This window comes from Mytilinidion resinicola, assembly GCF_010093595.1.
Source record: "Mytilinidion resinicola strain CBS 304.34 unplaced genomic scaffold BDZ99scaffold_36, whole genome shotgun sequence".
NCBI lineage: Eukaryota > Fungi > Ascomycota > Dothideomycetes > Mytilinidiales > Mytilinidiaceae > Mytilinidion > Mytilinidion resinicola.
The window spans coordinates 328,283-351,480 of record NW_022985472.1 but is presented as its reverse complement, the minus strand read 5'-3'; the positions used below and the strand labels follow the sequence as shown (position 1 = coordinate 351,480).

Here is a 23,198-nt window from a genome sequence, read left to right as displayed (position 1 = left end):
CAAATATGAAACGCCCCAGCACCCAATCACGACTCCAACCCCTCTCTCTCCTCTCTCCCATCCCAAGTCTCCCCACGCCATCGCCTTGAGCGCAGGCCATGCTGTCGTTCTTCACCGGGCCCGTATTCGGGTCTTGTGCCGTCTCCAGCCTCCAGATATGTAGCTGCCGATCATGCTTCACACCCACAATTGCTGTGTACCTCAAACACGCATCTCCCCACCATCAGAACAAACATGTATGATCTCGCTCTCGAACCCCCGTCTTCCGTTTTCGAGCCCTCGATGCAACTGTGCCTGGTTCTCTCATCTCCGAGAACCACGATTCAAAACACCACCCTCCACGTCTATCCTTGCTTCGCCTCCCGCCCAAAGCGGACCCGTTGTTCATGCGAAACGCGCCATTCAAGTTCTAGAATCTGATTATGGTCGCACTGATTGAGCCTCGCCAGAGGTAGAGAGAAAGTCTCAGAGCCATAGATTCGGTCTTCAGCTCAAATCTACCCAGCCATCGCCGTCCCAGCCAGCTCAGCCATCGCCGCACGACGACAGCTCAAATGACCCGGACCACAATCACTCCTGAGCCGAGTTTTCGCACCGCAAAGCATGAATTCGCGCCCCCGACGAATCCCCAAAATACGATCATTTTCCGCACTCGCCAATCGTCTGCTGAGGGGCGCCTTGCCCATTTCGACGCCCCCGGTCGGCTGTGCCTGGCGTCGGCTGTGGCTGTCCCCGAACCCTGGCCCATCTCGAGACGACTCCGAGGGGAGTGATCCCGTCGATCGCGCAGAGGGCTGGGCGCCTTTCATCAAACGCAAGACGACGCTACCGAGATACCTTCTATAAGGGGTAGCCAATGGCCGAGTTGCTACTCCGTCTCCGTCTTTAATTGTCTATTAGGATTTTCGGATGCGGGCGTGCGAATCTTTCACGCAGGCCTGGCGGCGTTCCGGGAAAGGGTCAAAAGCGAGGCTAGACCCTCTTTTTTTGCTTTTCCGCGCTGTGAAATTCAAGGCTGGTAGCGAGATACTGCATTTAAAGCCGACGAATAGAAATAATCTATGGACGGTAAAAAGATTGGTTGGCGACTTTGTTCATCGAGGCAACATTAACCCTAGGATTTTGGACATAGGTCATGAATTGAACCCTTTCTTTGCGCACATTCAGGCGAGTTCTGGGCATAGTCAAGCCTGCATGGTCCCCTCCCACCGAACCCCAAAGTCGACAAGGGAAGCATTATACACGAATGTGAGGTAGCAAGCAAGAACTGCGCATGGTCTCAGCACTACCTTCTCCAAATCCCACCGCGGGAGACAATCCCAACCCAGCCTCATCCGCAGGCGATGGGGTAGATCGACTAGTGAGGGCGGTAGAGAAGCGGGTCGAGGGAGTTTCGATGCCATTGAGATGTCGGCTTGGGACTCGGACGGGAAAAGGAGGAGAGGCATTTTCGGTCGCGGAGTTGCTTTCTCTAGGGTAGGATTGGCTTGTTAGTGTAGAGATTGAGGCCTGACGCCGTAAAGGAGGTTCGACAAGGGTTTCTGCGACTTCGTGATGTAGGTAGGGATGGTAGAGTTAGAATGGTATAATTAAGATGATAGAGCCAGAAAAAAATAGTTAAGAGGATGGATATGGAATGGCAGAGTTAGAACGATAACAGTAGTATAAGATCAGCTTTAACGAAAGTAAGTTTTGTTAATTCCAACACGCGACATCAAGACTCGCCGCCTCCCCGTCTACGCTTTCAAGCTGTCCCTATATAACTCCTCCTCGTTCCCCTCCCTCGGCGTCCAGTCCCACTCCGCCATATTCCACCCCCTTAGCCAATACTGATCACCACCGACATCCGGGATATTCTCACCCCTGATAAACACTTTTATGCCGTCTATCCTACTATCCGCCTTCAACACCTTCCTCCACGCGCCCCACATTTCGCCCTGCTGGTCCGGCTCCCAATTCTTCGGCATGGGACCAACCTCGAAGAGCAGCACCCGCTCGTCGCCCATAATCCCCCAATGCCGCTTCACTTGCTCATCGCGCCACTCTGGCGCCGGATAGTCTAAGTACTTCAGCGCGACACGCGCTGGGTATAGTATGCCGATATCGCCGTGTTCGTGGATGCGGTAGGAGCGCAGCGAGACGCCGGTGAGAGTGGGGCAGTGGAGGACGAAGGTGGCAAGGCTGGTGAAGAGCCGGAGGAGGGCGGGGCTGGGGTGGTTGCGCGGACGTGGTGAAGGGGAATGGTTACGAGGTCCGGTAGTCAGCGTTTCGAGTGGAGGTGGACCCCGCTTGAAGTAGTGTTCGCCCCTGGGCGGATGTGGTTGATAGTGAAGCGCACAAAATTGAGCGGAGAGAAGGAGGGCGTGGTAAGGTGCATACTCGGCGGCCAGAAAAAGTCGGGAGATATAGAGAGAAGCGCCATGGGCTGAGAATGACTTGAGTTTGGGAGATCGAAGCATGAACGCGTGGAGGGCGAGGCTGAGTGAGTCTGGAGAACTGGAACAGCGGTCGATGATTGCCACATCGGTCTGCTTAGAGTAGATACTTCTTCCGTGGTGATCGAATATCCATCGGACGGTACGGAGACAGATTTGTGGCAGCATTGAGGGCATTGGCGAAGTCTAGGCGGATCAGAATCGATGTGTGTGTGTGGATGTCGGGGGATGTTAGGCTTGCCTTCTCGTGGCTGTCGCCGCTCTCGGGCAGCCAAGTAATTTCCTTCAGTGTCCTCCCATACCCAATTTTCCAAGTTAGGAAATTTGGTCGCAAGTGCCATACAAGAGGCACGTTCGACATATCGGTTAGAAGCCGACGGCAGAAAAAACAGGTTGTCGATGGATAGGAGGGTTGGCAGCTCGTCGACTTTCGTAGGGCGAAGAAGCGAGAACTGGTACCTTTTGCTGAAGGTACCATCTGGGTATTTTGAACATCTGCTAGTGTCTTCATTAGGGTACCCATGCGAAGTCATTTCTGTTAATCCACGGAACCAGTCTTTATCAGACTTGGAGTAAACATCTCGCAGCACGAGGGTTCGTCGCACGGTACCGTTGTCAGCATCCTCCAGCATTCGTAGAACACTGAACAGATCGCTGAGAGCCCGCATGAATACTCTGTTGTTAATATCTTGATCCTCGTTTGGTTCCTCTTCTATGCATTGCTCATCAGAGGATGACGGGAGAATGATGTCGTATCGAATGACTCGAATAAACCCGATACGGTACTTTGGGCCATCTTGCAGAAGTTTTACCACGTCGGATATCTCTTCATTGGTGAAATGAATGTCGCGAAAAGTCTGCCGCTCAACTGTGTACTGCCAGCTGCGCGAAAATCGAGACTACGGAACGCATTTGGTCTCTATTCCATTTTTGACCGCCGACTCCGTACTTGGGGGCCATGACCGCGCGTGGTCGCGGTCTTCTGGTGGGACGAGCTGAAAGAGGATCTCCTCTACGACTTCTTGCGGTACTTTGTCCATGTTGATAACGTTGATGAGGCTCGAATTGATCGTCGTAGATACGAATGGATGTAGGAAGGAGGCGTTGGCTGATGTTGTGATTTGATGATGGTGAAGCTGATGCTGAGGGTCGAGGTTGAGGAAAGATAAGGTAGTCACTTAAAGCGCTGGCAGCCAGTTTACGCCATAGTTGACGAGCATAACAGATCCCACGATGGCATACACCGCCGCGCGGCCGCTCATAGATAAGATTCTAGGCCAAGAAGTCGCCGAATTAGTCACTGGGGCACTTGATAGGGTATTCGTAGCAAATGCGGCCGAGATGCGTGTGGTCCCGATAGTTCCGGCTGATATAGAAATAGGCGTAGGATTTCCATTGTTGAAATCCTGCGTAGCTGTCGGATTTCCGGAGGTAGAGCCTGCGTCAGGGAGTTCAGGGTCCTCAGTTTTGGGTTTGGGGTTATCTGGGTTCTCATTCGGATTCTCATTTGGATTCTCTTTTGGGTTCTCATTTGGAGTGCCAAATGGATTCTCATTTGGATTCTCGGTTGGATTCTCGTTGGGAGCCGGGGGGTCAATTGGTTCGATTGGTTTCGGTTCTGGAATAACTATACGAGGAACCAGGGTCTTTTCGACGTGATTTCCTTGAACGACATAAGATTATGACAAGACATCGAAAACATTATGAGAAAGATTCATACCATTGGCTTGGTTGTTGAGCTGGATATTGTTTGGCGTGTTGTTGGCAAGCGTGGGGCTTATAAGGCATAGAGTTTGAAGCACAGAGAGTGCAAACAGTGTTAAACGCATGTTGAAAAGAACCAGAGAAATGTTTCTAGTGGAGGACGAGACGCCAGAAGGGGAAGAAGAGTAGGAGGCATTCTTAAGAGATCGGAAGAGGGCGATGCCATACGGCACAGCAGTGGCAGAGTTACATCTCTACAACTAGCTGCTTCGCCACTCTGGTTTCTTACGCTAAAGCTGCAGTACTTGCTCCTCTAGGATCGATCCTGGGATATTTAGCCTATAAGACGTAGTGTACGAAGTAGCGCGGCGGCTACGCCTTCCAGATCCTTGTCTCTGGGGGCTAAAGCACAGCCTCATGTTTCATCCTCCTGACCAAGGCAGACTCCTGACCAAGGCAGACGAAGGATACCTGATTCGATCATTGAGAACGTCGCAAAGCCGTCATCTGGCGCTGGGCCCTGGATAGCATATATAGATGAGCTAGCCGGGTTGACTGGAGATACTGGTGGCCAATTCATCGTCAATGAGAAAGCTTTAGCGATTGTCTTTACAAACGACGCTGGAAAACTGCACACATATTTGCATCAAGAATGAAGTTTGAGAGGATCGCGAGCCTAAGCCATTTCAATGGCATTGTGATGAAATGATAATTGAATGATGATGAAATGTCTCCAGCAGGCCAGTAGTGTGCGCACAGACCCATTGCTGATTCAGCAGAGCTCTTGGCTTTCGCTCAACTCCCAAATTTTCGCGACTCTACACCACCAGAACCGTCTTCCCAGCCCAGCTCTCCAACTCAAGCGCCACTCGTGGGCTCAGATCGCACTGAATGTCTCATCCTCATCGATAGCATCATCGTGCAAGCTCCGCATCAAACTCATCGGAAGAAGTATGCGGGGCTTTGGGTAGGAGAGATGGCCTGAAAATAGCCATTTCGGAGAATTTTGAAGACCAGCTGGCACTGCAACCATGCCGCCAGCGCCATCCCAATCGACGGAACCTCTTCAAACTCAACAGCTACTTACAGGACAAGCTTCATTAACCCTTAGCCTCGAAGAACGTATCTCGATTCTACGCACCAGACTCCACCCTCTGGAGCGACCGATCTAAAATCCTCCAGAGCATCCTCAAGTCCTTCACAGCTCCCCATGTGCGTATATATTTCTCCCATATCCAGCACCACCCCAGCGTACAATGATGAGAAGTTTTCAACCCTCAAGAAATCTTATAGGAAGAGCCGGAAAAGGTATGGCCAGTATCGACAAATGCTGTGCTGTCGCTGCTTATACTACGGGTCTCTGAAACACGCTTAGCATTACACATTTGATCGCTTCAATCTTAGCGAACATCAAGCTAATGGAATCACGACCAGGTTCGAGCGCTTCCTCCCTACGGCCGTCCTGTCACACCGAGTAGATAGACGACGTATGACTACATATAATCGACTAGTTCATAAGGTGTATACTGAAGCGATTAGCGCGTGAGGATATAGTCGTGATTGATACCCTTGCACTGAGATAGCAGAGAACTGCTGCTCCCAGTCGTTGAGAATCGCACGATAATAAACACACGATAACGTCATCAGCTCGTTCCGCCTCTCGGGATCAACACGAAAGGAGAAGAACTAAGTCTAGACAACTCTATGTTGTCTTTGCTGCGCTACTGAAGACCCTAATTTTCACTTAGAAGACCGCATCAACTTGGCCCATCAATAGACCACGCCACCCCGGAGGCCCTTCTAACCCCTACATGTGTCCCCATCTACCAAGTAATTTACGAAACAAAGGCTCGGAATCAGCCCTGGGAGCAAAAGCAACATTGTATTCATGGGCGGTTGAAGGCAGGAATGTGAATTGCACGTGGCGGAGTGTTTGAGGAGGCGGCGGCGTGAGAATCGGGTTGATCCCGAAAAGTGGACGATGGCGACGACTTTTAATGGCTGTCTGGATTAGAGGGTAGAGGGTAGAGAGTTAGTTTGCGGAAACGGAAACATAGGAAATTCATGATTGTCGACTGTGCGAGGGGGCCTTCAGTTGAAAGGATAAAAAATGAGACATTTCGTCATTCTGCTACATGCTCTTGTACGCGTATTTTAGCGTAGACATCTAAATAACTTTTCAACCTCTTCTTCCACTAATGTCTAGAGCAATGAACAGTCTTGAGAAAAATGCAAAAAAAAGATGATGAGATTGCTATTCATCGGGAATTGAGCCCGATGCGGGGGTCGAACCCGCAACCTTGAGATTGCTTTCACTGCCATGGAGCTATGATAAGAGTCTCACGCTCTACCGATTGAGCTAACCGGGCGAATCTTGTGATTTTGATGTCGGTGGGAATGAGAGGGTAGATAGGCCTGAGGAGAGGTGGTGGGGCGGGAATATCGTGGAGACAGCGTTGTCTGCTCATCTGCAGTGGTTTCTCGACATTTGGGTTTGCCGTTGTGTGTCATCGTTGGCGAATCCTGGGAAAAGACTTTTGAGTCATAAAAGTGCCGTCCGTGCAGAGGAGGTCCTCTGCCGAAAGGCAAACTCCATGCCTTTCAAGGAATGATGAAAGGATTCGAATCCATATAGTTTCCAGAGTTGAAGTCGTACGGAGCCAAAGAATTCAGAGTCTTGTCGTCCTCCATATTCAACCAAGCATGTTCGATTTCATCCACACCCCCGAAAGTCCCCAGATCGAGCAAATCCAAGCCCATCTCATCAAACGTGAAAAGAGCTGAGTAGAATGGCATCTGTTTCTCCCTATCTGCATCGGCAAGCGCATCGGGTAGGATGCCATCCGGTTGTCCATCTGGCAACGGCGGCGTATGTCCCTCAGGACTCACACTGCCCTCCCCACCACCCATCATCTCTTCGTTAACCAAGTCTCCGAAATCAAAATCGAATCCAAGCTCTTGCTCTCCTCCACTCGGTCCCCTCTGTGGGTCTTCCTTCCCCTCCTCTTGTGGTGCACTCAATCCTCCTATCGTAGACATCTCCTCTCCCTTTAGTTTCACGTACTGCGCCGGCGTAACACCCATTCGGTCCTTGAAGACTTTATGGAAGTATCTCGGCGTCAGTCCTACGGCCTTGGCTAGCTCTTTCAACCCCAGTTCGCTTGCTTTACCTTCAGCGACAGCATCTACGATGATCGAACAGGCCTTTTCGAACGCAATGTCCGCAGCGTCTTTCCTAGAGTTCAGACAAGTCAGCATGATCCTACGAAAGGCACATCCGGAAGTATCTGCAGCCTGATTCACCGAAATAGCATTCGGGGAAGTTGATGTGGATAGGTTAAGGGGGTATATGCATGTCTTGGGAAATACGTACTCGTCGCCAGCATCCGGTTTACACCGCTTGCATGCCCTAAAGCCGTCCTTCGCTGCCTCAGCCGCTGAAGAATAGAACACTACATTTGCGCGGCGAGCACTAGAGATCATCATCCAAGTCAGCATATAGTCCAAAAACAGACCGAGTAACAACATAAACTTGCAGGCTTGCATGTTCAGCTCCTGAATCACGTTTCGGTCATCTTCCCAGACCGAATCTTTAAGAAAGTGACATCAAAAGGGAAATAATAAAGTTATAAAATGCGAAGAACTACGTACAGTCGCGCGGGGCATGTAGGACGGCAATAGCAGTTCGTGCTCTTGACGGCGTAGATGAACGCGGAGTAAGCGGCGGGGTCGCGGGTCGTGAGAGCGGCCCAGCGAGTGGAAGGGGTGGTGAAGGACATTCTCGTTGCAGACAAAGCAGTATCGGATTCGGATGGAGTAGATGATAGTGGTGGGAAGAAGGGGGGTGGGATATATGTAGTGTGAAGGTTGGTGAGACGTGATAGCATGGCTGCGGGGGTTAGAGAGCGCTGATTGGCTATATTGAAAGCATTCTAGGGAGACGGGGGGCTGGGAAATTCGTATGACGCGCCGCAACATCACATTTCGTCGAATAGCACGGAGATTGTGTTCGCTGATTCCGTAAGTTATGGATATCTTATTGCTTCGCTTCAATGCCCTCTCCAAAACTTTAGGTTTGGGATCAACAAGTAACAGTCACGTGTATGTCACGTGTCTGGACAGTGTCATAACGAGGCAGCCAGATAAGCCCTGGAGGTTCAAAATTACACTTGCACTGCACGCACACAGTCTGGCCAGCATGAAGAACAAAAATGAATAAAAGAATATCCAAGGAGCAAAACACCACCTTCTTCAGCTGGTGAAGGAGGCGTAGCCACCCTAAGGGTTTCTCCGAATAGGAGTCTGACAAGGCTGGGAATCGAACACGGTCCTAAGTAAGGTGGTGGGGCCGGTACCAACTGGGCTATCCTGTTTGTTAGTTGAGATGTGTTAAAACAATCTAATATATATAGTTACGCTCCAAGGTCGGACGTCTGTGTTTGTTATGGTGAGGGCCACGCACGTGAGCAGTGTATTCCATTTACTCTCTCTTGAATACCATCCCTCAGCTCTCACAAATTGGGGAGATACGATCCGTCATATCATCCGTCCTGTTCAACCCACCCACATCTACAAGCAAACGCCGCACCCCATGTCCAATATAGGTCAACGCCTTCTTGTTGCCCGCGCCTTTGAAAGGACCAAATGGCGAAAGCCCGCAACTCGCGCCAAAGACCGGAATTCCATCTTCTAGCAGCAGCCTGACCATCGACTTGAGCCCCTCCTCCGCCGCTAGCCGCAGTGCGAGCCCGCCTGCCCGACGGCTGCCGAGTACAGCTCCGTGCTGGCGTAGTAGATGGAAGAAGTCGGTGCGCTCTAGCAGGACTGCGAAGATGATACGGGGTGTGGGAACAACAATGCACGTGATACAGTCAGCTTTGTAAGTGTATTTTCGCTTTCCTGGTTCGAGCTTGAGCCCATGATCCAGAAGTAGCCGCGTCTTCACGAGCTGACCCTTGCTGATCGTATGCTGGAGATGCAGGGGCGTGGGCTCCTAGCCGCGGGCCAGGAATATGGAGACGAGTTCCAGAGTTCCACTGCGGCAAGCCTCTAGCCAGAAAAGGTCGATTACTTCGTCTCTATTCATGATATTCCGGTTTTGCTCTTCGAAGCTGCGGGAATCCCGGGGCTGTAGGAGATACTTGATTATGGCTGTGGTGCAATTGATAAAATAGGAGAAGTGAACTGGGTAAAGTTTGAATAAGGCTTTGGTCTTGAGGTCTTCGAATGGCGAGGGCAGATGCCAAAGTTGGATGAAGACGTCGCGACCGGACATGCCGTTGAAAGAGGGCGGGACATTTGACTCAGGGAGCTTGGCTGAGCACTCTTCATTCTTCCCGACCCACGCGCGCGGAACTATGGGGCATTTGGGATTGGCGCTGTAATAAGCTACTCTGGGTAGCTTATCATTAGAAGTCTCAGCGGCTGTATTGAGTATGTCTAGAATATGGTGAGACCATAGGGGTCCACTTCCCGAGAAGTCAATATTCCCTAGGAGGAACTCGAGAATGTGGTAATGTTCTTGCTTAGCAGCGGCCTTGATCGGGCAGCCGAAGATTTGGCCCTGAAGTTCCCGTGGAGGATGCAAATAGACTTCGATCTCTCTAGATAGACTTTGGACCAACTTCGAGCAGACCCACGAAAGCGGCCGCAGCCATCGCATCGATCAGAGCGTTAAATTCGAGTGGAGCATCAGATTGGACGCTCCGTCGGCGGCTAGTAACACGAAAGTCTTCAGCAAGTGGTGTTTTAGACCAAACTTCTTCTTTCAAAAAAAGCTGTTGGTCAAAGCAGAAACACAGAGCTTTTAAATAGGTCCTCCTTGTGTTGTGGTCATGATCTGGGATGCTGTTTCGTCGACACAAAGTCTGTGCCGTTGTGTGGATCGCTGGCAAAATGGTGAACTTTGACGATTTGTTCTCTTCTCGGAAAACTCGAGAGGAGCTACGCATGGTATAGCCGTTTCGGCATATCTTTGGACGATTTGCTCTGTTTGCGTGACTCCAGAAGATCTGTTGCGAATATAGCTTGTTCGACCTTATCGGCGAATAGCTCTAGAAAATATCAGCTCGTTGAAATAGAATACAGCATTCAAACAGTCTCAATCTCAATCTTCTCCGTAGTCCTCGTTTTAGGACGGCTTGCTTGAGTATTTTGCGCAGGAGCTCCAAAGGGATGTCCGAGAAAGCCATGACAAGAGCTATGACCACCAGGAAATGGCTGCATTGAGAATGCAAAGCTAAACAGCGAGGCACGTCCATATATACGTAAAGGAGGTTGTCGAAGTTGCTGCCTGGAAGCAAGGGATGCGGAGATTCGTTCCACAGAATGACAATCTTGCATTGCGATTGCATCACGCTTAGGCGCTGCTCGATAACTAGAAAGGGTTTAGGAGAGTGGAGAAGTCATGCTTTGATGCATAGAAGGATGATCTGTGAGCCCGTATGGTGTGCGTCGTGTTCAAATTTCGGATATCATCGCGATTTCGAGAAGAATTGCGCTTGCCTGCAGAAATCTGATGCAGAAGCCGAGAATGCGTTTCATTGTTTCGTTATTGATGTAGTGAAAGAGAAAAAACTTTCCAGGATCTCAGTGTGGCATGGATCACGTGAGATACACGTGATGCTCCCTCACTCTGGTTTCCCCTCCGTTTCTTCCTTGGTAATCTTTGTGTTGGCGCCTTTCAAACTAAACTTGTCGATTTTCTCATCTGCCCACAACGGCCGTGCATCAAAGTTGAAGTTTAGGATCTCGGGCCGCTGATAGTGTCCCGCGGCATCAACCCAGACCTTAACTCCACCCAATTGCGAGAGATCAATCTCCCCCTGGATCAGCTTCTCCTCCGCTCCCGTATGCGGGCCCGCAATGAAGGCACAGAAAGGATGGAGCACGGCCGACCATCCTCCACCAGCTTTGACAAGATCCTGCTCGCCCAGGTTCTCCTTCATCCAATCCAGGCAGGTGTCGTCAACGTAATTTGACGCAGTAATACAGAAGACCTGAGCGGTGAGTGCATGCGTTTTCATCAGAGCTTCAATCTGTGCGTCGGCCACAGCCTCGAATCCTGCCATGGTCGACAGCGCAGGCCACGCACCGGCATGGATGTGCTGGTTCTGTTGAATGAGAGCTTGTCGAGCGCCATTCATTGTGTGCTCCCAGCACGCCAGGCCGCCGAGGTTGTAGCCCAGCGAGAGTGGCCAATTCTTCAGTGTGCTGCCATCTCCTTGAGCCCAGACATAACGCTCGCAATAGGTGGGCTGCAGCTTGCGGTGGACGCCCAGGATGCTGCCATTGGATTCGATGATGACCTGCGAATTGAACAGCGTGTGGCCTCCCGCAATTCGCTCCGACACGCCCAGACTAATTGCCACACCAGTGCGGCGGCAGGCGTCCTGGATACCGCTCACGTCCTCCCCGTTCGGCTCGACGACGACGCTCTCCTCAGCGTACTTGACAAGGGCCCCGACTTGCTTCAAGGGCGGGTAGCACTCTATCCAGTACTGCGGGAAGGATTAGCTGGAAGACTTTGTACAGTATGGATGTGCAACAACGGCAGGGCGTACCGGATATCCGGGAATGAACGTCTCGGGGAAAACTAGGAGCTTGATATCGTCGACAGCGGCCTGCTCGATCAGACGGATGACTTTCTTAGTGCTGGCAGCCTTGTCCATGAAGACAGGCGCGGCGTGGGCCGCTGCCACTTTGAACTTTGGGGTCTTTGAGGGAGCCATGGTGGTGGCGGATGCAGTGGATGAGGATGCAGGAAAAGCAACGAGCAGTTCGAGTAGGAGGAGGGGTAGCTCCGGCCACGCGATTTGAAGGGTGTGCCAGGGAAGGGCTTGATACCGGCGGGCGTTCCGTGCCGACCCTTGCGCATTGGGCGTGGGGAGAGCAAGCTGAGCCAGTCATGGCAATGGCGAGGCGAGCGGCTCACCGGCTGCTGCGCTAGGGATGCAGCTGCGGGCACATGGGGCGTCCTCCTGTCGATCTGCGACTCTCACCCTCTTCACACTTGGCTTGATCGGCCGTGGGCCGTTCTCGGTGGACGGGCACGGAACACTGACTCGAGGACTCCGTTTTCACGACTCATGTGCCCGCGTACTTGTGCACCACGGGTGGACGGCACAACGGCTTTGAGAACAAGGAGGGATCATCAGTCATCAGACACGTCTCACACACTTCGAAAAGGCCGCATGGAACGCAGACGTCAAAAGTTTGAGATGCACCATCTCTTCGACGGGGCGCCATCGGTGCTGTGCCGGACACCGTTAGTGGCTGTGGCAATGCGACGAGCACGCGGTACCCTTGGCATGACGGCCAGCCGAACTTCGTCTCCCGTTGCTCGGTGTATTGGCCCGCACACGAGTCGTACATACTGTATGAGAGAAGATCCTTCCTGCGTGTCGACGCAGTGATGACCACGCCCCACCACAAGGGGCCCTGGGACCCCCGAAGAACTCTCTTCATTCGATCCCTCGGCTGCCTCCGTGAACTCGGACGTGAATTTGAGTGGTTCGCTACCACACACGCTATCTCAACACCGTGAGGCAAATTCCTCGGCTCTCCAACGACAGTGGGCCAAGGAGACGATCAGCGCGGGAGCGGCTGGCTCCGGGTTCGTACTGCTGTATGTAGATGAGTGGCCTCGCTCCTAGGGTCTCGAGTCTGCGTCCCCCACTGTCTTCGTTCGTGGCTTGTTTTAGGGCTAAGACGCCATAACAACATACTATTCGAGAATCTCGCAAACTTGCTCCCTCCGCCATGGCAGACTACTTCTCAGACCCCCCGCCAGGCCTGGATCTGACCGAGAATCGGACATCTAGGAACAACGCCGTTGGTGCTGTGCTCTTTGGGCTCTCAGCGGTGTTTGTGGGGTTACGACTGCTCACTCGATTGAAATACCAGCATGCCGCGCTGGGGTTGGACGATTGGCTCATGTTTTTTGGGCTTGGGCTGAATGCTGGAAATTTGGCGTGTTGCATCGCAGGTAAGCCATCTCTAAAATTCCTCGTCACCGATCTATGTACCCCTCTCTGTCGCCGTCTGAAATGCTTCTATACCATTTCTCGAGTCCGAAAGTGACGGTTGTTTTGACCAACTCAAAACCTTTCCAAGTCATCTCGGACGGCGGCAGAAGACCGTACAAATTCACAACGAGGCGCTCCACCATTCCGACGAAGCTATAATCTAATCGATACTGTACTATAGGGGGCTTCTTCGGGCTAGGAAGACATATTTACGTCCTCACGCCCTACGACATGCGACAAATCTCCGTCATCACCTTCGCATACGTCTTCATTTACGCCTGGAGCGTCTGTGTCATCAAATTCTCCATTATAGCCCTCTACCGCCGCATTTTCGGCATGACATTATTGGGCTGGTGGTGCGTATTCCTGACTACAGGGTACCTCATCACGAACCATATTGTGCTTCCGCTATACACCAAGCCGCTTTCGTATTACTGGGACCAGTGGTACGGCGTTAAAGGTGTTGTGCAGGTCAACGAAGGAAATGTTTGCTTTCCCCACCCTCATTCGTCGAATGGTAAACTAAGCTAAACTGAGCGTAGTTCTACCTCGGAGTCGGCATCATAAATCTTTTCGGTGATATCTGCATCTTATCCGTCCCCATTCGCAACGTATGGCGCCTGCAAATGAGCCGACCGCAGAAGTTCATTATCATGTTTATGTTCTTACTCGGAAGCTTCGTCTGCTTTGCCTCTCTCTACCGCATCGTAACCATCATCCGTCTAACGAAGACCACTGATATATCCTGGGCCAAATCTGACGTCTTCATCTGGTCCTCTGTCGAGCCCTCCATTGGCATCATCTCCGGTTGTCTACCCACTCTTCGGCCCCTATTACTCCACGTCTTACATGACTTCTTCGGCTACGACTTGAAGTCTTCCGGTTCCGATAACGGGGGGGCTCCGTACCCAACTCTAGAGACAATATCCAAGAAGCGCACGAGGAAGATGAGGAATAGGGACGTGGATGCGGAGGTATTGAATGAAACCCAACTTACACAGTTTGGAGATGAGAGGGATGACGCGGCCAATGGGGAGGTTGCGCTTGTAAACTCGCCGATAAAGATAAAGATCAAGTTTGGGAAAATCGAAGCGGAGACGGGGAGGTGGCGGCCTGATGAAGATGAGATGTGCTTGACTACCACAGTTGTTGAAGGGCGAACCGTCTCAAGAACGAATGTGGGGTGCAGTACGGATAAAGACGAGGAATCGCAGGGTTGTGAGAGTAGAGATGGGATTAAGGTTGAGAAACAGTTCTTTTGGGGAGAAGAGAAGGGAGAACAGCGGTAATGAATGATGTGGCGGTATTGGGAACGGCTGAGCTCTGGTCCTCCCTAGCCATGAGGCGCAACCACCACTTCGATGACGGGGAATGGCGGCTGGAGAGTAGCGGTGTGAGAACACGTGGCCCGAGATTACTGTGACTTGACCCTACGGTTCCGTCAAGCCACCCGACGGAAGAAGCCAGTATCCTACATAAACGAGCTCAAGGGTCGCCGTGCCTTTTAGCTGGACACCTTCAACTGCTCTGTTCTCTGCTTCGACACATCTCCTCTCCAGCACTTTCCTCTTCTTCGACACGTCACCTTGTCCTCGAGGCGCTAAAAGCTCCCAACTCCTGCCCGACCCCTTCTACATCATGTCTCTCGATACCCTAGAACCAGGCGGACTGTACGTCGTGCTATTCATCCAGAACGTCCCACCTCCAAAGGACGACTTCCATTGGGGGCTCTACTTGCACAAATACAAAAACATTGGTGGTACCAAGTACCACATCTGGGATCCCGACCGTGATTGGGTATGGGTCGCAGACCACGGCATGACTACGGGACTGTTCAAATCACACGCTTTGGTTGGACTCTTCCAGATTGCGAGAGTGTCTCCGGAATGGGAGTGCGAAGTTGATAGAGCGGCTAGGAGCTTTGACGACTCCCTCAATCAGCGCCCTGGAATCGGCTGCGATGTCTGGCTTTTTTGGGTCCTTAAGCTGCTTCAAGAACTGCGTGGTGCCGATCGATATCAAATTCTCAGGTGTACGGATTTGAAGGCATTGGAGGAGGAGATTCTCGCTTGGGGGAATGAGCATGCGGAGGATGCTGCTGAGTTATGCAGGACTAAACCTGACATTGGCACGGCGCCACTTCGACCAATCGCTCTGTCTAAGCTTTGTGGGCTGTAGATGTACGTACATGTACAAAATCTTCTAAATGTCAAGTTTGTGTACATTAGTTTGCCGCTGTCAAACGTGTCGCAACCCAGAATCTGAAATTGAGGGACGATGTCAAACCTTGGGAACCGTGAATCACGCGTCCATTCTTAGTAATTCGAGGGTGCTGGCCTCGTCGAGTTGGGCCTTGTCGATCTTTGTCCAAGACTCAGACTGGGAGCGGTTAGACAAGATAACCCGACTGTCAAGGTAGAGATATATTGCGATTAGTTTGGTGATGAATGCTTTGGCCATACTCACGAAGGAGGGCCCACGCAACCCGCGCTTAGACGGTGGGTGGGAACTAGCGGCTGAAGGAGAGCAGCAAAAGTCGCTTGCCTGCCTGTTCTTCTTACTGTTTCCATTGTCAAGTAAAACATGGCAATAGTTGGCTCGAAATGTGTCGCGTTTGCCGATTTGCAAACATAGTGCCCTACAAATAGATCTATAAATTTCAGGCTCACTGCTCCTAGCAACTACCTTACTATCAACTGCTCTCTTCTTTCTTAGCTGTCAAATATCACTCTATCCCGAGAGTTTCCATCATGTCAAGCTTCAATAACCTCGAACCCGGTGGACTGTACATCCTTCTCTTCCTTCGTAATGACCCCCCTGTCAAGGATGACTTCCATTGAGGCTTCTACCTGCACCGAGACTCCAATGGTGGAACCAAATACCACATTCAGACCCGTACCCTTGGCAAATGGTTTCCGGACCACGGCACATGCTCAAGCCCAGGCGCTCTAAGCTCATCATTTTTTGTTGGTGTCATTCAGATCGCGAGAGTGCCGGCTGGGCTAGAGGAGCACGGACGATTCACTGAACTCGCGGCCCGAAATCAACGGTCATGCCTGGCCCTTCTGGGTGCTTAAAAGATTGCAGACCCCTGCTCCCGGCAACGGAACCGTGGTTCTCAAGTGCAAAGATCTGGAGGCTTTGAAGGCGGAGATTCTGGATTTTGCGAATCAGAATGCGCAAGCCGCAGCAAAGGCTGTGAGGCCCAGACCTATCATTATGTCGAGACTGTGTGGACTCTAGGCGCGCTCAACTGGTACGTGTGTCCTCCAAACGCTTCAGTGTTCACATTTCAGACTCTTACTTAGAACGCACAGCTGTCCGGACTCTACTCAATATCGACCAACTCCACGACTAGCTCCTGAAGCATACGGTTCAATGCAATCCCATTACGATAAGAGGCGATCGGGCTGGTGGCTATTCGGGAGTATTGTGGATCATGAACGGGCATACCCATACAGAAAGACATACGGATAGAACTTGCAGTTGATCACTCCCCATCACTTCCCTACATACTCACAAACACGGATATCACGACCAGACACCCAATCAGGCCCCGTCAATATCCCTTGCCTTGGTAGAGCGTCTGTGTGTATATTCACCAATAGAATCTATTTTACAAAGGTTTCTGTTTATAATCCGGGGAGGGATAATCGCACATCTCCTAATCACTCCACGCACACACTGTCGCTTTACCACCTTCTGGTTGGCTCGGAGGGGCCGGAGCTTCCTCCGGGCATTCACCCTTACGTCTCTCTACACGTGATGCTATACGCGAGGCCGTATGTAAGCTTGTACGTGAGGCTATACGTAAGGGCATACAAATCGGCATAGCTATACAGCCTCTCCGTTTTACAGTGCATCCTTTCTGATTCGTGCAGCCATATATACAGCTCGTACGTGAGGCTATATATAAGACTATACGAATGGGAAAGGCTATATAGCCGTACGTGAGGCTGTATAAGAGAGGCTGTACGTATGGCCATATATATGGCATTATGTACAGCACCACTCACGGCATTATGTACAGCATTACTCACGGCACCATCATATACAGCTATGTGTGCAGTGCCAATGTGCCTAGGAGGATGCCGAAACTATCAAAATATCGTCTAATAGAGGCTTCTTTCCATCAACCTTGGCCTGCCTGCATTGCCGCTTGCGCTCGCTCGTTCACTTCCAAGAGGAGCACGAGCGGAAGCTCCGAAGAGTCGGCCCGGCCGCTCTAGCCAATCAGAAGGTGGTGAAGCGACAGGGTGTGCGTGGAGTGATTAGAGGGTGTGCCAATATCCCTCCCCCATAATAATGGCCTTTTTATTTTGCATACGCTTCATGTGACTCGACCTGTTCGGCCCAGTATCTCAAGTTCAAAGATGGTGATGGTGAATGAAATCTTGAAAGTGTTACAACGTCCGAAACAACTTTCATTGAGCGTGCCCAGTACAAGCGATCTGACCCTGGTCTCTTCCCCTGTCCTGACAGCCTTGGCAGGTGAATGGAGGCACGTGCGCACAGACCAACTACGACAACCTTGCATTTGGCAACCACCTTCGGGAGCTCTTCATCTCCACAAGTCCCCAAGAATCACTTATCAAATCCACATTCTGGGCGAGGCCTTACGTTACTGGGATGGGGTGTTTATACCGCATCGTCCCCTCCTTCCTAACATGCAGATTTGCCCTCTCCCCTTCGGTCTGCTCTTGAAGTGGTCTGACGGTACTCGATTGGAGGAAGTCCTGGCCACCAAGGTTGCCCGCGCTGCTGGATTTCCAGTCCCAATCATCCTCACCTATGGCGATCATCCGGACACTCCGCACGCTCCAGTGTCCATCTTCATGACACGTCTGCCCGGCCAGGAGCTTGGAGAGGTATATGAGACACTTTCTAAAGAGGATCAGGATGCTGCACTGTCAGGGATGCAAACGATGCTGGAGGCGATGCGAGAGTGGCCAAAGGCTCCGTGACAAAGCACTCGTCTGCTCAGTCTCTGGCACCAATTTGCGAAACGTTCGCTTTCCGGGCCGTCCCGTCGCCGGCCCTTTCGATAGTGAGCAGGCCTTCAATGAGCGTCTCCTCAATTCTATATCTAGACTCGGGTTGTCGGAGGAAGAGTTTGAGGAGAAGTTAACGAAGGCGAAAAGCATGCAGTCGTTGCGCCACCGCACTGTTTTCACTCACGGCGATCTCAAGCGTGACAACATACTCTTCTACAAGGGCTATATCTCGGGGTTCATCGATTGGGAGTGTGCTGGCTGGTATCCTGAGTACTGGGAATTCACTACCGCGTTGAAGTTCTGCCAGAAGGACAATTGGTGGTACAGGTTTGTTTCAAGACTGGGAGGTGAACACTACAAGGAGGAGGTCGAAGGCTTTGCAGAATCTTACCAAGCATGCATTCGCATGGTAATGGGAACTATTCCAACTTGACTTGTTTCTTTCCTTTTTTCACATACAGCAGAACTGTGTGTTCCCGAACACAACCAGGCTCAGTAATGATTGTAACTTCCAATCGATAATAAACTAATGGCCAAGCTCAAATTGATGGAAAATGACAGGCACGTGATCAGGTGACGGTTTCGTGGGAGCACAGACCGCGTCTTTCCTAACCCCTCCATCTCCATTTTTTCCATCTCCATCATCTCCATCGTGATTATTTACAATCGATATCCTGCTGGGCCTTGCATCTTCGCCACATGGGGTCTGACCCCCCATGCGTGCGATGGAGGACACCGCGCCACCAGTGAAGGGATCCATCGCAGCTCTCCCGCCAACCACCATCAAGCTCATCGGATCAACTCAAGTTCTATCTGACCCTAGCTCTGTAGTTAAAGAGCTCATTGACAATGCACTCGACGCTCGTGCCTCGTCCATTGTAGTGGAGATATCGTCGAATACACTTGACGTCATCCAAGTCCGCGACAACGGCCATGGAATCGCCCCAGAGGATCGTCCTATGGCTGCACGCCGCTATTCTACGAGCAAGATTCGCGAATTTGATGACCTGAAGGACGTAGGAGGTCGCTGGCTTGGCTTCCGGGGAGAGGCATTAGCGAGTATAGCTGAGATGAGCGGGTCGCTTTCCATCATCACACGTGTTGAAGGAGAAGCTGTTGCTGTGCTTTTGAAGATAGCTAGGAATGGCGAGATTGACGGGTAAGTCTTCATACTTGAAAACCATTCATGATGAGTTAGTATACTAAATGCTTTCGATCAACTCAGACAGGACCGAGCCTCTCATCCAATGGGAACCACAGTCCGTGTCACAGACTTCTTCAAGTCGCTTCCAGTTCGCAAACAGGCCGCACTGAAGCATTCTTCAAAATACCTCGCCAAAGTCAAGAAGTTGATGCAAGGGTACGCACTATGCAGGCCTAAAACGAGGTTTTCTCTTCGAGTACTCAAAGCAGCCAATGAAAAAATCAATTGGATGTATGCACCAAAACCGGATGCCAATCTTGAGGACGCAGCTTTCAAAGTGATTGGTAGAGAGTGTGCTTCTCAATGCGAATGGACCATCATGGAATCAGACGGCTTCGAGATCCAGGCATTTTTGCCTAAACCGACGGCTGAGGCCTCGAAGGTCAGAAATGTTGGCCATTTCATTTCAGTCGACTCGAGGCCCGTTTCTGCACTACGCGGCGTTCTGAAGCAACTAGTGGTATTGTTCAAAGAAAAGATTGCCAAGTCCAGCGTTGGTCTCACTGGAGTGAGAGATCCTTTTATTTTCATGAATATCGTCTGTCCCCCAGATAGCTACGACGCAAACATCGAGCCAGCAAAAGACGATGTGCTGTTCGAGAACAGTGACATGGTCGTCAGCGCAGTCCGCCAGCTACTTGATGCCTTCTATCTGGAACGCCTGGAAATCGATCAGGAACCCTCTTCCAACACAAACGATGATGAGACGTTTACGCAGCCCTCGAGCCAACAACGCAGCGCATTCACAATCTTCGAGGATGAAAGCGAGGTCGAGGAGCCTGCCATTAAGCGGAGGCGAACCTGGAGAAACAACATGTATGGCATTGACCAAGAAGACTTGGATCTACTCGTCGAAAGTGCCTCAGATCTAGATGACGAAAACGATGAAGATGATATCACAGAACGTCGCAAAGTCTCGGTCTCAAATCCATGGACCATAGCAAAGATGAACGCGTCTATCAAGTCACCTGCAACAATCTCAAGTGCACAGCTGATGACGCCCCTAAGAGAGCGAAGCGATCAGCACGTCAACTCAAGTTCACCAGTAAAAAACTCGAGCGGACAGCGGCAATCACTTGCTCCGCTGCCAACACCAGAGGCATCTTCTCCGGGTAAAATCTCCCAATCCATCGACAACGAGAGTTTGCCAGCAGGTATCCAATATCTGCCAACACCGAAATCGAATATCAAACCTACTCGACTAGCATCAGCGGATAGAGTGCATGACGATGAGATCTCTTTTCTAGAAGCCCGACAGATCCCCGATGAGCCCCGTCATGAGTTCCACCAAGCTAGCCAATTGGCCTTGGACACCCAACTAGAGGACATTCCCGAGGCTCATCCTGGGCTTCGGCGAAAGCCCCAAAACTTCAACCAGAACATCAATAAATCATTTATCCTCCCCGTCAAAAATACGCAGAATGATTGGTTCAACAATGGGTCGGCTCCTCGATCGTCTCAGCCTCATCGTTCCCGAAAGCAAGGTCCTGGCGCAAATGCGATTCAATTCCCAGATGGATCAAGCGGGTTTCAAAGAAATATGGTTCTAGATGCTGCAAATGCATTGTTTGATCCTGGAGACACGAGTCGTAATCGAGACATCAGGGACTTTGCAGTACCAAGACAGCCTCCTAAGGTTACACCTATGACTAGCGATGTTTCACCTATCAGAGCTCGTCCAAGGCGTCGATCTCGTACGAATAGGGTGGAGGACGAAGATAATTCTACCATGGAAGAGCCAAGGATTCGAGGAGGCCCCTATTTACCACCGGAACAATCTCCTGAGCCTGAAGAGCACGTAGTTCCCACGACGTCATCCTTCACGCCCATTAACCCGCAGGCTGCTGTTTCAGCAGAGACTGCTGAAACTGTAGCACCTAAGCGTCGCTGCCGGACTACTGACCACCTCAAGCGAAGCAAGTCAGCCAAGTTGCCTCTCGAACGAGTGCCACCGGAGTTTCGAATCCAGAACGCTTATATCATTGTCGAAACTTCAGCTGCATCTATCGCCCAGAGCTTCCGAAAGCTAGATACGACAACTAACTTCCTCGACTGGCAGGAGTCAACTGATGACGCGTATGACACTTTCTCTATATCGCCCACGCCTGAAATGCTAAAGGCCTGGTGTGAAAAGCTCGAGCCGTGTCTACGAAAGGTAAACGCTGGTATGGAGATGGTAGGTGACTTGGGTGATTGCATTCAATCTGCGTTTGCGACACGCGGCAATGATGCTGTGGATGAGAATGTTCCTGCCATTTGACGGGGCATTATGGTCGGAAAATGTGCCCTCGGCCTTGATTCCACCCTGCTTACAGTTCTACCTTTGCTAACCAGCATCCTTATGTCTACTTACTGTTTTCACTCTCACACTGATGATGTGGGGCTAAAAGTTCCCTTTAAGTTACTCTTCCGCTATTGTAAGTATATTTCTTCTAATTTTCGTACCTTGTAACTTGTCCTCGGAGATGGCGGAGGTCAGCAAAATTTCCTATTTAGATACCCATTTATGAACAGCCTTGTCGACACACGATATATCTTCAAATACAGTTTAACCCATTAAGGGGTGCTCGGTATGCTATGCTGTGGTCAGTTGCTGACTCCATCTTTTCAATGGTTCCATTTATCCTTGTCATCTTGAACAAGGAAAGCTTCAACCCGTAAGCGACATCTCCCTACGCGACTAGGTCACACGGCTTAGGAAAGATTCCGCTTTAAGCTTGTCAGCGCGCGCGCTACTCCCGCCTTGCTGGTCCGAGCGAGAAAGGCGTTAGCACTAAGCGCCACCATTTCTTACAACTCTTTCAGGCTAGATTGATTAGGAAAGATTACGAGTTGGGCATAGTTAACTTAATACGAGGTTTGCTGAGATCATCTCAAACCACGCCTACCCCAACTTTCAAAAATTCCATATATCTAGTAGCATATCTCTTCGTCTTCTAAACCAGGCGTATTGATCTAGATTCCTATTAACTCTATCCGCCATGGCCTCACCAGATCTCTCCAACTCCGCCATCTCCCCAATCAAAGCCCTCCTAACCAACTTCCTCGCCACTAGCACCACCTCCTCCCCAGACATCGGAATCCAAAGCACCACCGCGGCTGGAACGCCCCTACTCTCCTTCTCTGCCGTCCCCGAAACCACTCCCTCAACCCAAAACTAATCACAAGAAAAGACATTCTCACCCACCTCCATCCCCCCATCCACTCCTTCACCAAACTCGTCATCACAATCGCCTGTCTCCAGCTCGTCGAGCGCGGCCTCCTTTCCCTCGACTCTCCCACCCTCATCTCAACCCACCTCCCCGAACTCGCGGAGAAGAAAGTATTCGTCGGGTTCTCCGACACTGAGCCCGGAACCCCGATCTTCGCCGACCGCGAGGGCCCACTCACCCTCCGCCACCAGCTCACACATACCTATGGCGGCGCACACTCCTTCTTCGACGCCAAACTCCTCGAATATCAGAAGAGGGTAAGCAAGGGGAACTGGCCCACCGATTTCTGGAACTCGATGAGGGATAGCCCGCTCTGCTACCAGCCGGGGAAGAGGTTTGCGTACGGCGCGGGGATGGACTGGGTTGCTGTGTTGATTGAGCGTGCTACGGGGCAGACTATGAGCGCGTACCTTCAAGAGAATGTATTTGAGAAGCTGGGGATGGCGGATACGAGTTACATTCGTGAAGTCCCTGAAGCGCGCAAAGAGCGTGTCTGCGTCGCGAGCTTCGGGGCGTTTGCGCACGTTTTTCGGGAGTGGGATAGGCCGATGGAGAATGCTGTGGAAGAGGCGGGGGAGGGGGAGGGGGGGGGGAGGCAGCATAGGCCTTGGGGGGAATTGGGG

The 23,198-nt window shown here is 51.3% G+C and overlaps 10 protein-coding genes and 1 non-coding gene across 11 annotated transcripts in view; 5 read left to right on the top strand and 6 right to left on the bottom strand.

The window, feature by feature from the left end:
* Nucleotides 1–1,496: 1,496 nt before the first annotated feature.
* Nucleotides 1,497–3,118, bottom strand: BDZ99DRAFT_214662 (uncharacterized protein). Its single transcript, XM_033713387.1, has 2 exons — nucleotides 2,677–3,118; nucleotides 1,497–2,621 (listed from the first exon to the last, which is right to left on the bottom strand). The coding sequence occupies exons 1-2, from the start codon at nucleotides 2,956–2,958 to the stop codon at nucleotides 1,737–1,739; spliced, it is 1,167 nt and encodes a 388-aa protein (XP_033568841.1). The 5' UTR covers nucleotides 2,959–3,118; the 3' UTR covers nucleotides 1,497–1,736.
* Nucleotides 3,119–3,523: 405 nt separating this feature from the next.
* On the bottom strand, nucleotides 3,524–4,342 carry BDZ99DRAFT_214660 (uncharacterized protein). Its single transcript, XM_033713386.1, has 2 exons — nucleotides 4,156–4,342; nucleotides 3,524–4,098 (listed from the first exon to the last, which is right to left on the bottom strand). Exons 1-2 carry the CDS (start codon nucleotides 4,262–4,264, stop codon nucleotides 3,614–3,616), a joined length of 594 nt encoding a protein of 197 aa, XP_033568840.1. The 5' UTR covers nucleotides 4,265–4,342; the 3' UTR covers nucleotides 3,524–3,613.
* Nucleotides 4,343–6,410: 2,068 nt separating this feature from the next.
* Nucleotides 6,411–6,508, bottom strand: BDZ99DRAFT_t89. The gene has a single exon. It is a non-coding gene; the product is annotated as a tRNA-Lys (tRNA).
* A 232-nt stretch (nucleotides 6,509–6,740) lies between these two features.
* Nucleotides 6,741–7,918, bottom strand: BDZ99DRAFT_528087 (uncharacterized protein; the record flags this gene model as incomplete). The annotated part of the gene is made up of 3 exons (XM_033726337.1): nucleotides 6,741–7,374; nucleotides 7,513–7,611; nucleotides 7,791–7,918. 3 exons carry the CDS (start codon nucleotides 7,916–7,918, stop codon nucleotides 6,741–6,743), a joined length of 861 nt encoding a protein of 286 aa, XP_033568839.1.
* Nucleotides 7,919–8,643: 725 nt separating this feature from the next.
* On the bottom strand, nucleotides 8,644–9,801 carry BDZ99DRAFT_528086 (uncharacterized protein; the record flags this gene model as incomplete). Its single annotated transcript, XM_033726336.1, has 2 exons — nucleotides 8,644–9,132; nucleotides 9,211–9,801. 2 exons carry the CDS (start codon nucleotides 9,799–9,801, stop codon nucleotides 8,644–8,646), a joined length of 1,080 nt encoding a protein of 359 aa, XP_033568838.1.
* A 622-nt stretch (nucleotides 9,802–10,423) lies between these two features.
* Nucleotides 10,424–11,926, bottom strand: BDZ99DRAFT_469376 (carbon-nitrogen hydrolase). Its single transcript, XM_033721480.1, has 2 exons — nucleotides 11,702–11,926; nucleotides 10,424–11,638 (listed from the first exon to the last, which is right to left on the bottom strand). Exons 1-2 carry the CDS (start codon nucleotides 11,867–11,869, stop codon nucleotides 10,769–10,771), a joined length of 1,038 nt encoding a protein of 345 aa, XP_033568837.1. The 5' UTR covers nucleotides 11,870–11,926; the 3' UTR covers nucleotides 10,424–10,768.
* A 973-nt stretch (nucleotides 11,927–12,899) lies between these two features.
* On the top strand, nucleotides 12,900–14,454 carry BDZ99DRAFT_492415 (uncharacterized protein; the record flags this gene model as incomplete). The annotated part of the gene is made up of 3 exons (XM_033723166.1): nucleotides 12,900–13,125; nucleotides 13,347–13,651; nucleotides 13,708–14,454. The coding sequence occupies 3 exons, from the start codon at nucleotides 12,900–12,902 to the stop codon at nucleotides 14,452–14,454; spliced, it is 1,278 nt and encodes a 425-aa protein (XP_033568836.1).
* A 349-nt stretch (nucleotides 14,455–14,803) lies between these two features.
* BDZ99DRAFT_492414 (uncharacterized protein) lies at nucleotides 14,804–16,408 on the top strand (the record flags this gene model as incomplete). The annotated part of the gene is made up of 2 exons (XM_033723165.1): nucleotides 14,804–15,142; nucleotides 16,253–16,408. 2 exons carry the CDS (start codon nucleotides 14,804–14,806, stop codon nucleotides 16,406–16,408), a joined length of 495 nt encoding a protein of 164 aa, XP_033568835.1.
* A 1,424-nt stretch (nucleotides 16,409–17,832) lies between these two features.
* BDZ99DRAFT_492413 (kinase-like protein) lies at nucleotides 17,833–18,592 on the top strand (the record flags this gene model as incomplete). The annotated part of the gene is made up of 2 exons (XM_033723164.1): nucleotides 17,833–18,074; nucleotides 18,121–18,592. 2 exons carry the CDS (start codon nucleotides 17,833–17,835, stop codon nucleotides 18,590–18,592), a joined length of 714 nt encoding a protein of 237 aa, XP_033568834.1.
* Nucleotides 18,593–18,817: 225 nt separating this feature from the next.
* On the top strand, nucleotides 18,818–20,283 carry BDZ99DRAFT_512743 (uncharacterized protein). The gene is made up of 3 exons (XM_033724653.1): nucleotides 18,818–19,318; nucleotides 19,385–19,988; nucleotides 20,102–20,283. The coding sequence occupies exons 1-3, from the start codon at nucleotides 18,876–18,878 to the stop codon at nucleotides 20,123–20,125; spliced, it is 1,071 nt and encodes a 356-aa protein (XP_033568833.1). The 5' UTR covers nucleotides 18,818–18,875; the 3' UTR covers nucleotides 20,126–20,283.
* A 2,061-nt stretch (nucleotides 20,284–22,344) lies between these two features.
* BDZ99DRAFT_528080 (beta-lactamase/transpeptidase-like protein) overlaps nucleotides 22,345–23,198 on the top strand; it is a gene marked incomplete at both ends in the record, with an annotated part of 1,052 nt that continues 198 nt past the window's right edge. Inside the window, 2 exons of the mRNA XM_033726335.1 lie at nucleotides 22,345–22,491; nucleotides 22,608–23,135. Of these exons, the coding sequence (XP_033568832.1) occupies nucleotides 22,345–22,491; nucleotides 22,608–23,135 (675 nt within the window). The remainder of the gene's footprint in view (nucleotides 22,492–22,607; nucleotides 23,136–23,198) is intronic.

What these genes read in the sequence shown, in the direction of transcription:
- BDZ99DRAFT_214662 (XM_033713387.1), bottom strand. Translation starts at nt 2,958, where the DNA reads ATGGGTACCCTAATGAAGACACTAGCAGATGTTCAAAATACCCAGATG. An exon ending in GCGGCGACAGCCACGAGAAG is followed by an intron (nt 2,622 to 2,676) that starts GCAAGCCTAACA and finishes TGATCCGCCTAG; the next exon opens with ACTTCGCCAATGCCCTCAAT.
- BDZ99DRAFT_214660 (XM_033713386.1), bottom strand. Translation starts at nt 4,264, where the DNA reads ATGCGTTTAACACTGTTTGCACTCTCTGTGCTTCAAACTCTATGCCTT. An exon ending in GCTCAACAACCAAGCCAATG is followed by an intron (nt 4,099 to 4,155) that starts GTATGAATCTTT and finishes ATGTCGTTCAAG; the next exon opens with GAAATCACGTCGAAAAGACC.
- BDZ99DRAFT_469376 (XM_033721480.1), bottom strand. Translation starts at nt 11,869, where the DNA reads ATGGCTCCCTCAAAGACCCCAAAGTTCAAAGTGGCAGCGGCCCACGCC. An exon ending in CGTTCATTCCCGGATATCCG is followed by an intron (nt 11,639 to 11,701) that starts GTACGCCCTGCC and finishes TCCTTCCCGCAG; the next exon opens with TACTGGATAGAGTGCTACCC.
- BDZ99DRAFT_512743 (XM_033724653.1), top strand. Translation starts at nt 18,876, where the DNA reads ATGCGTGCGATGGAGGACACCGCGCCACCAGTGAAGGGATCCATCGCA. An exon ending in AGGAATGGCGAGATTGACGG is followed by an intron (nt 19,319 to 19,384) that starts GTAAGTCTTCAT and finishes CGATCAACTCAG; the next exon opens with ACAGGACCGAGCCTCTCATC. An exon ending in GTGACATGGTCGTCAGCGCA is followed by an intron (nt 19,989 to 20,101) that starts GTCCGCCAGCTA and finishes CCAACAACGCAG; the next exon opens with CGCATTCACAATCTTCGAGG.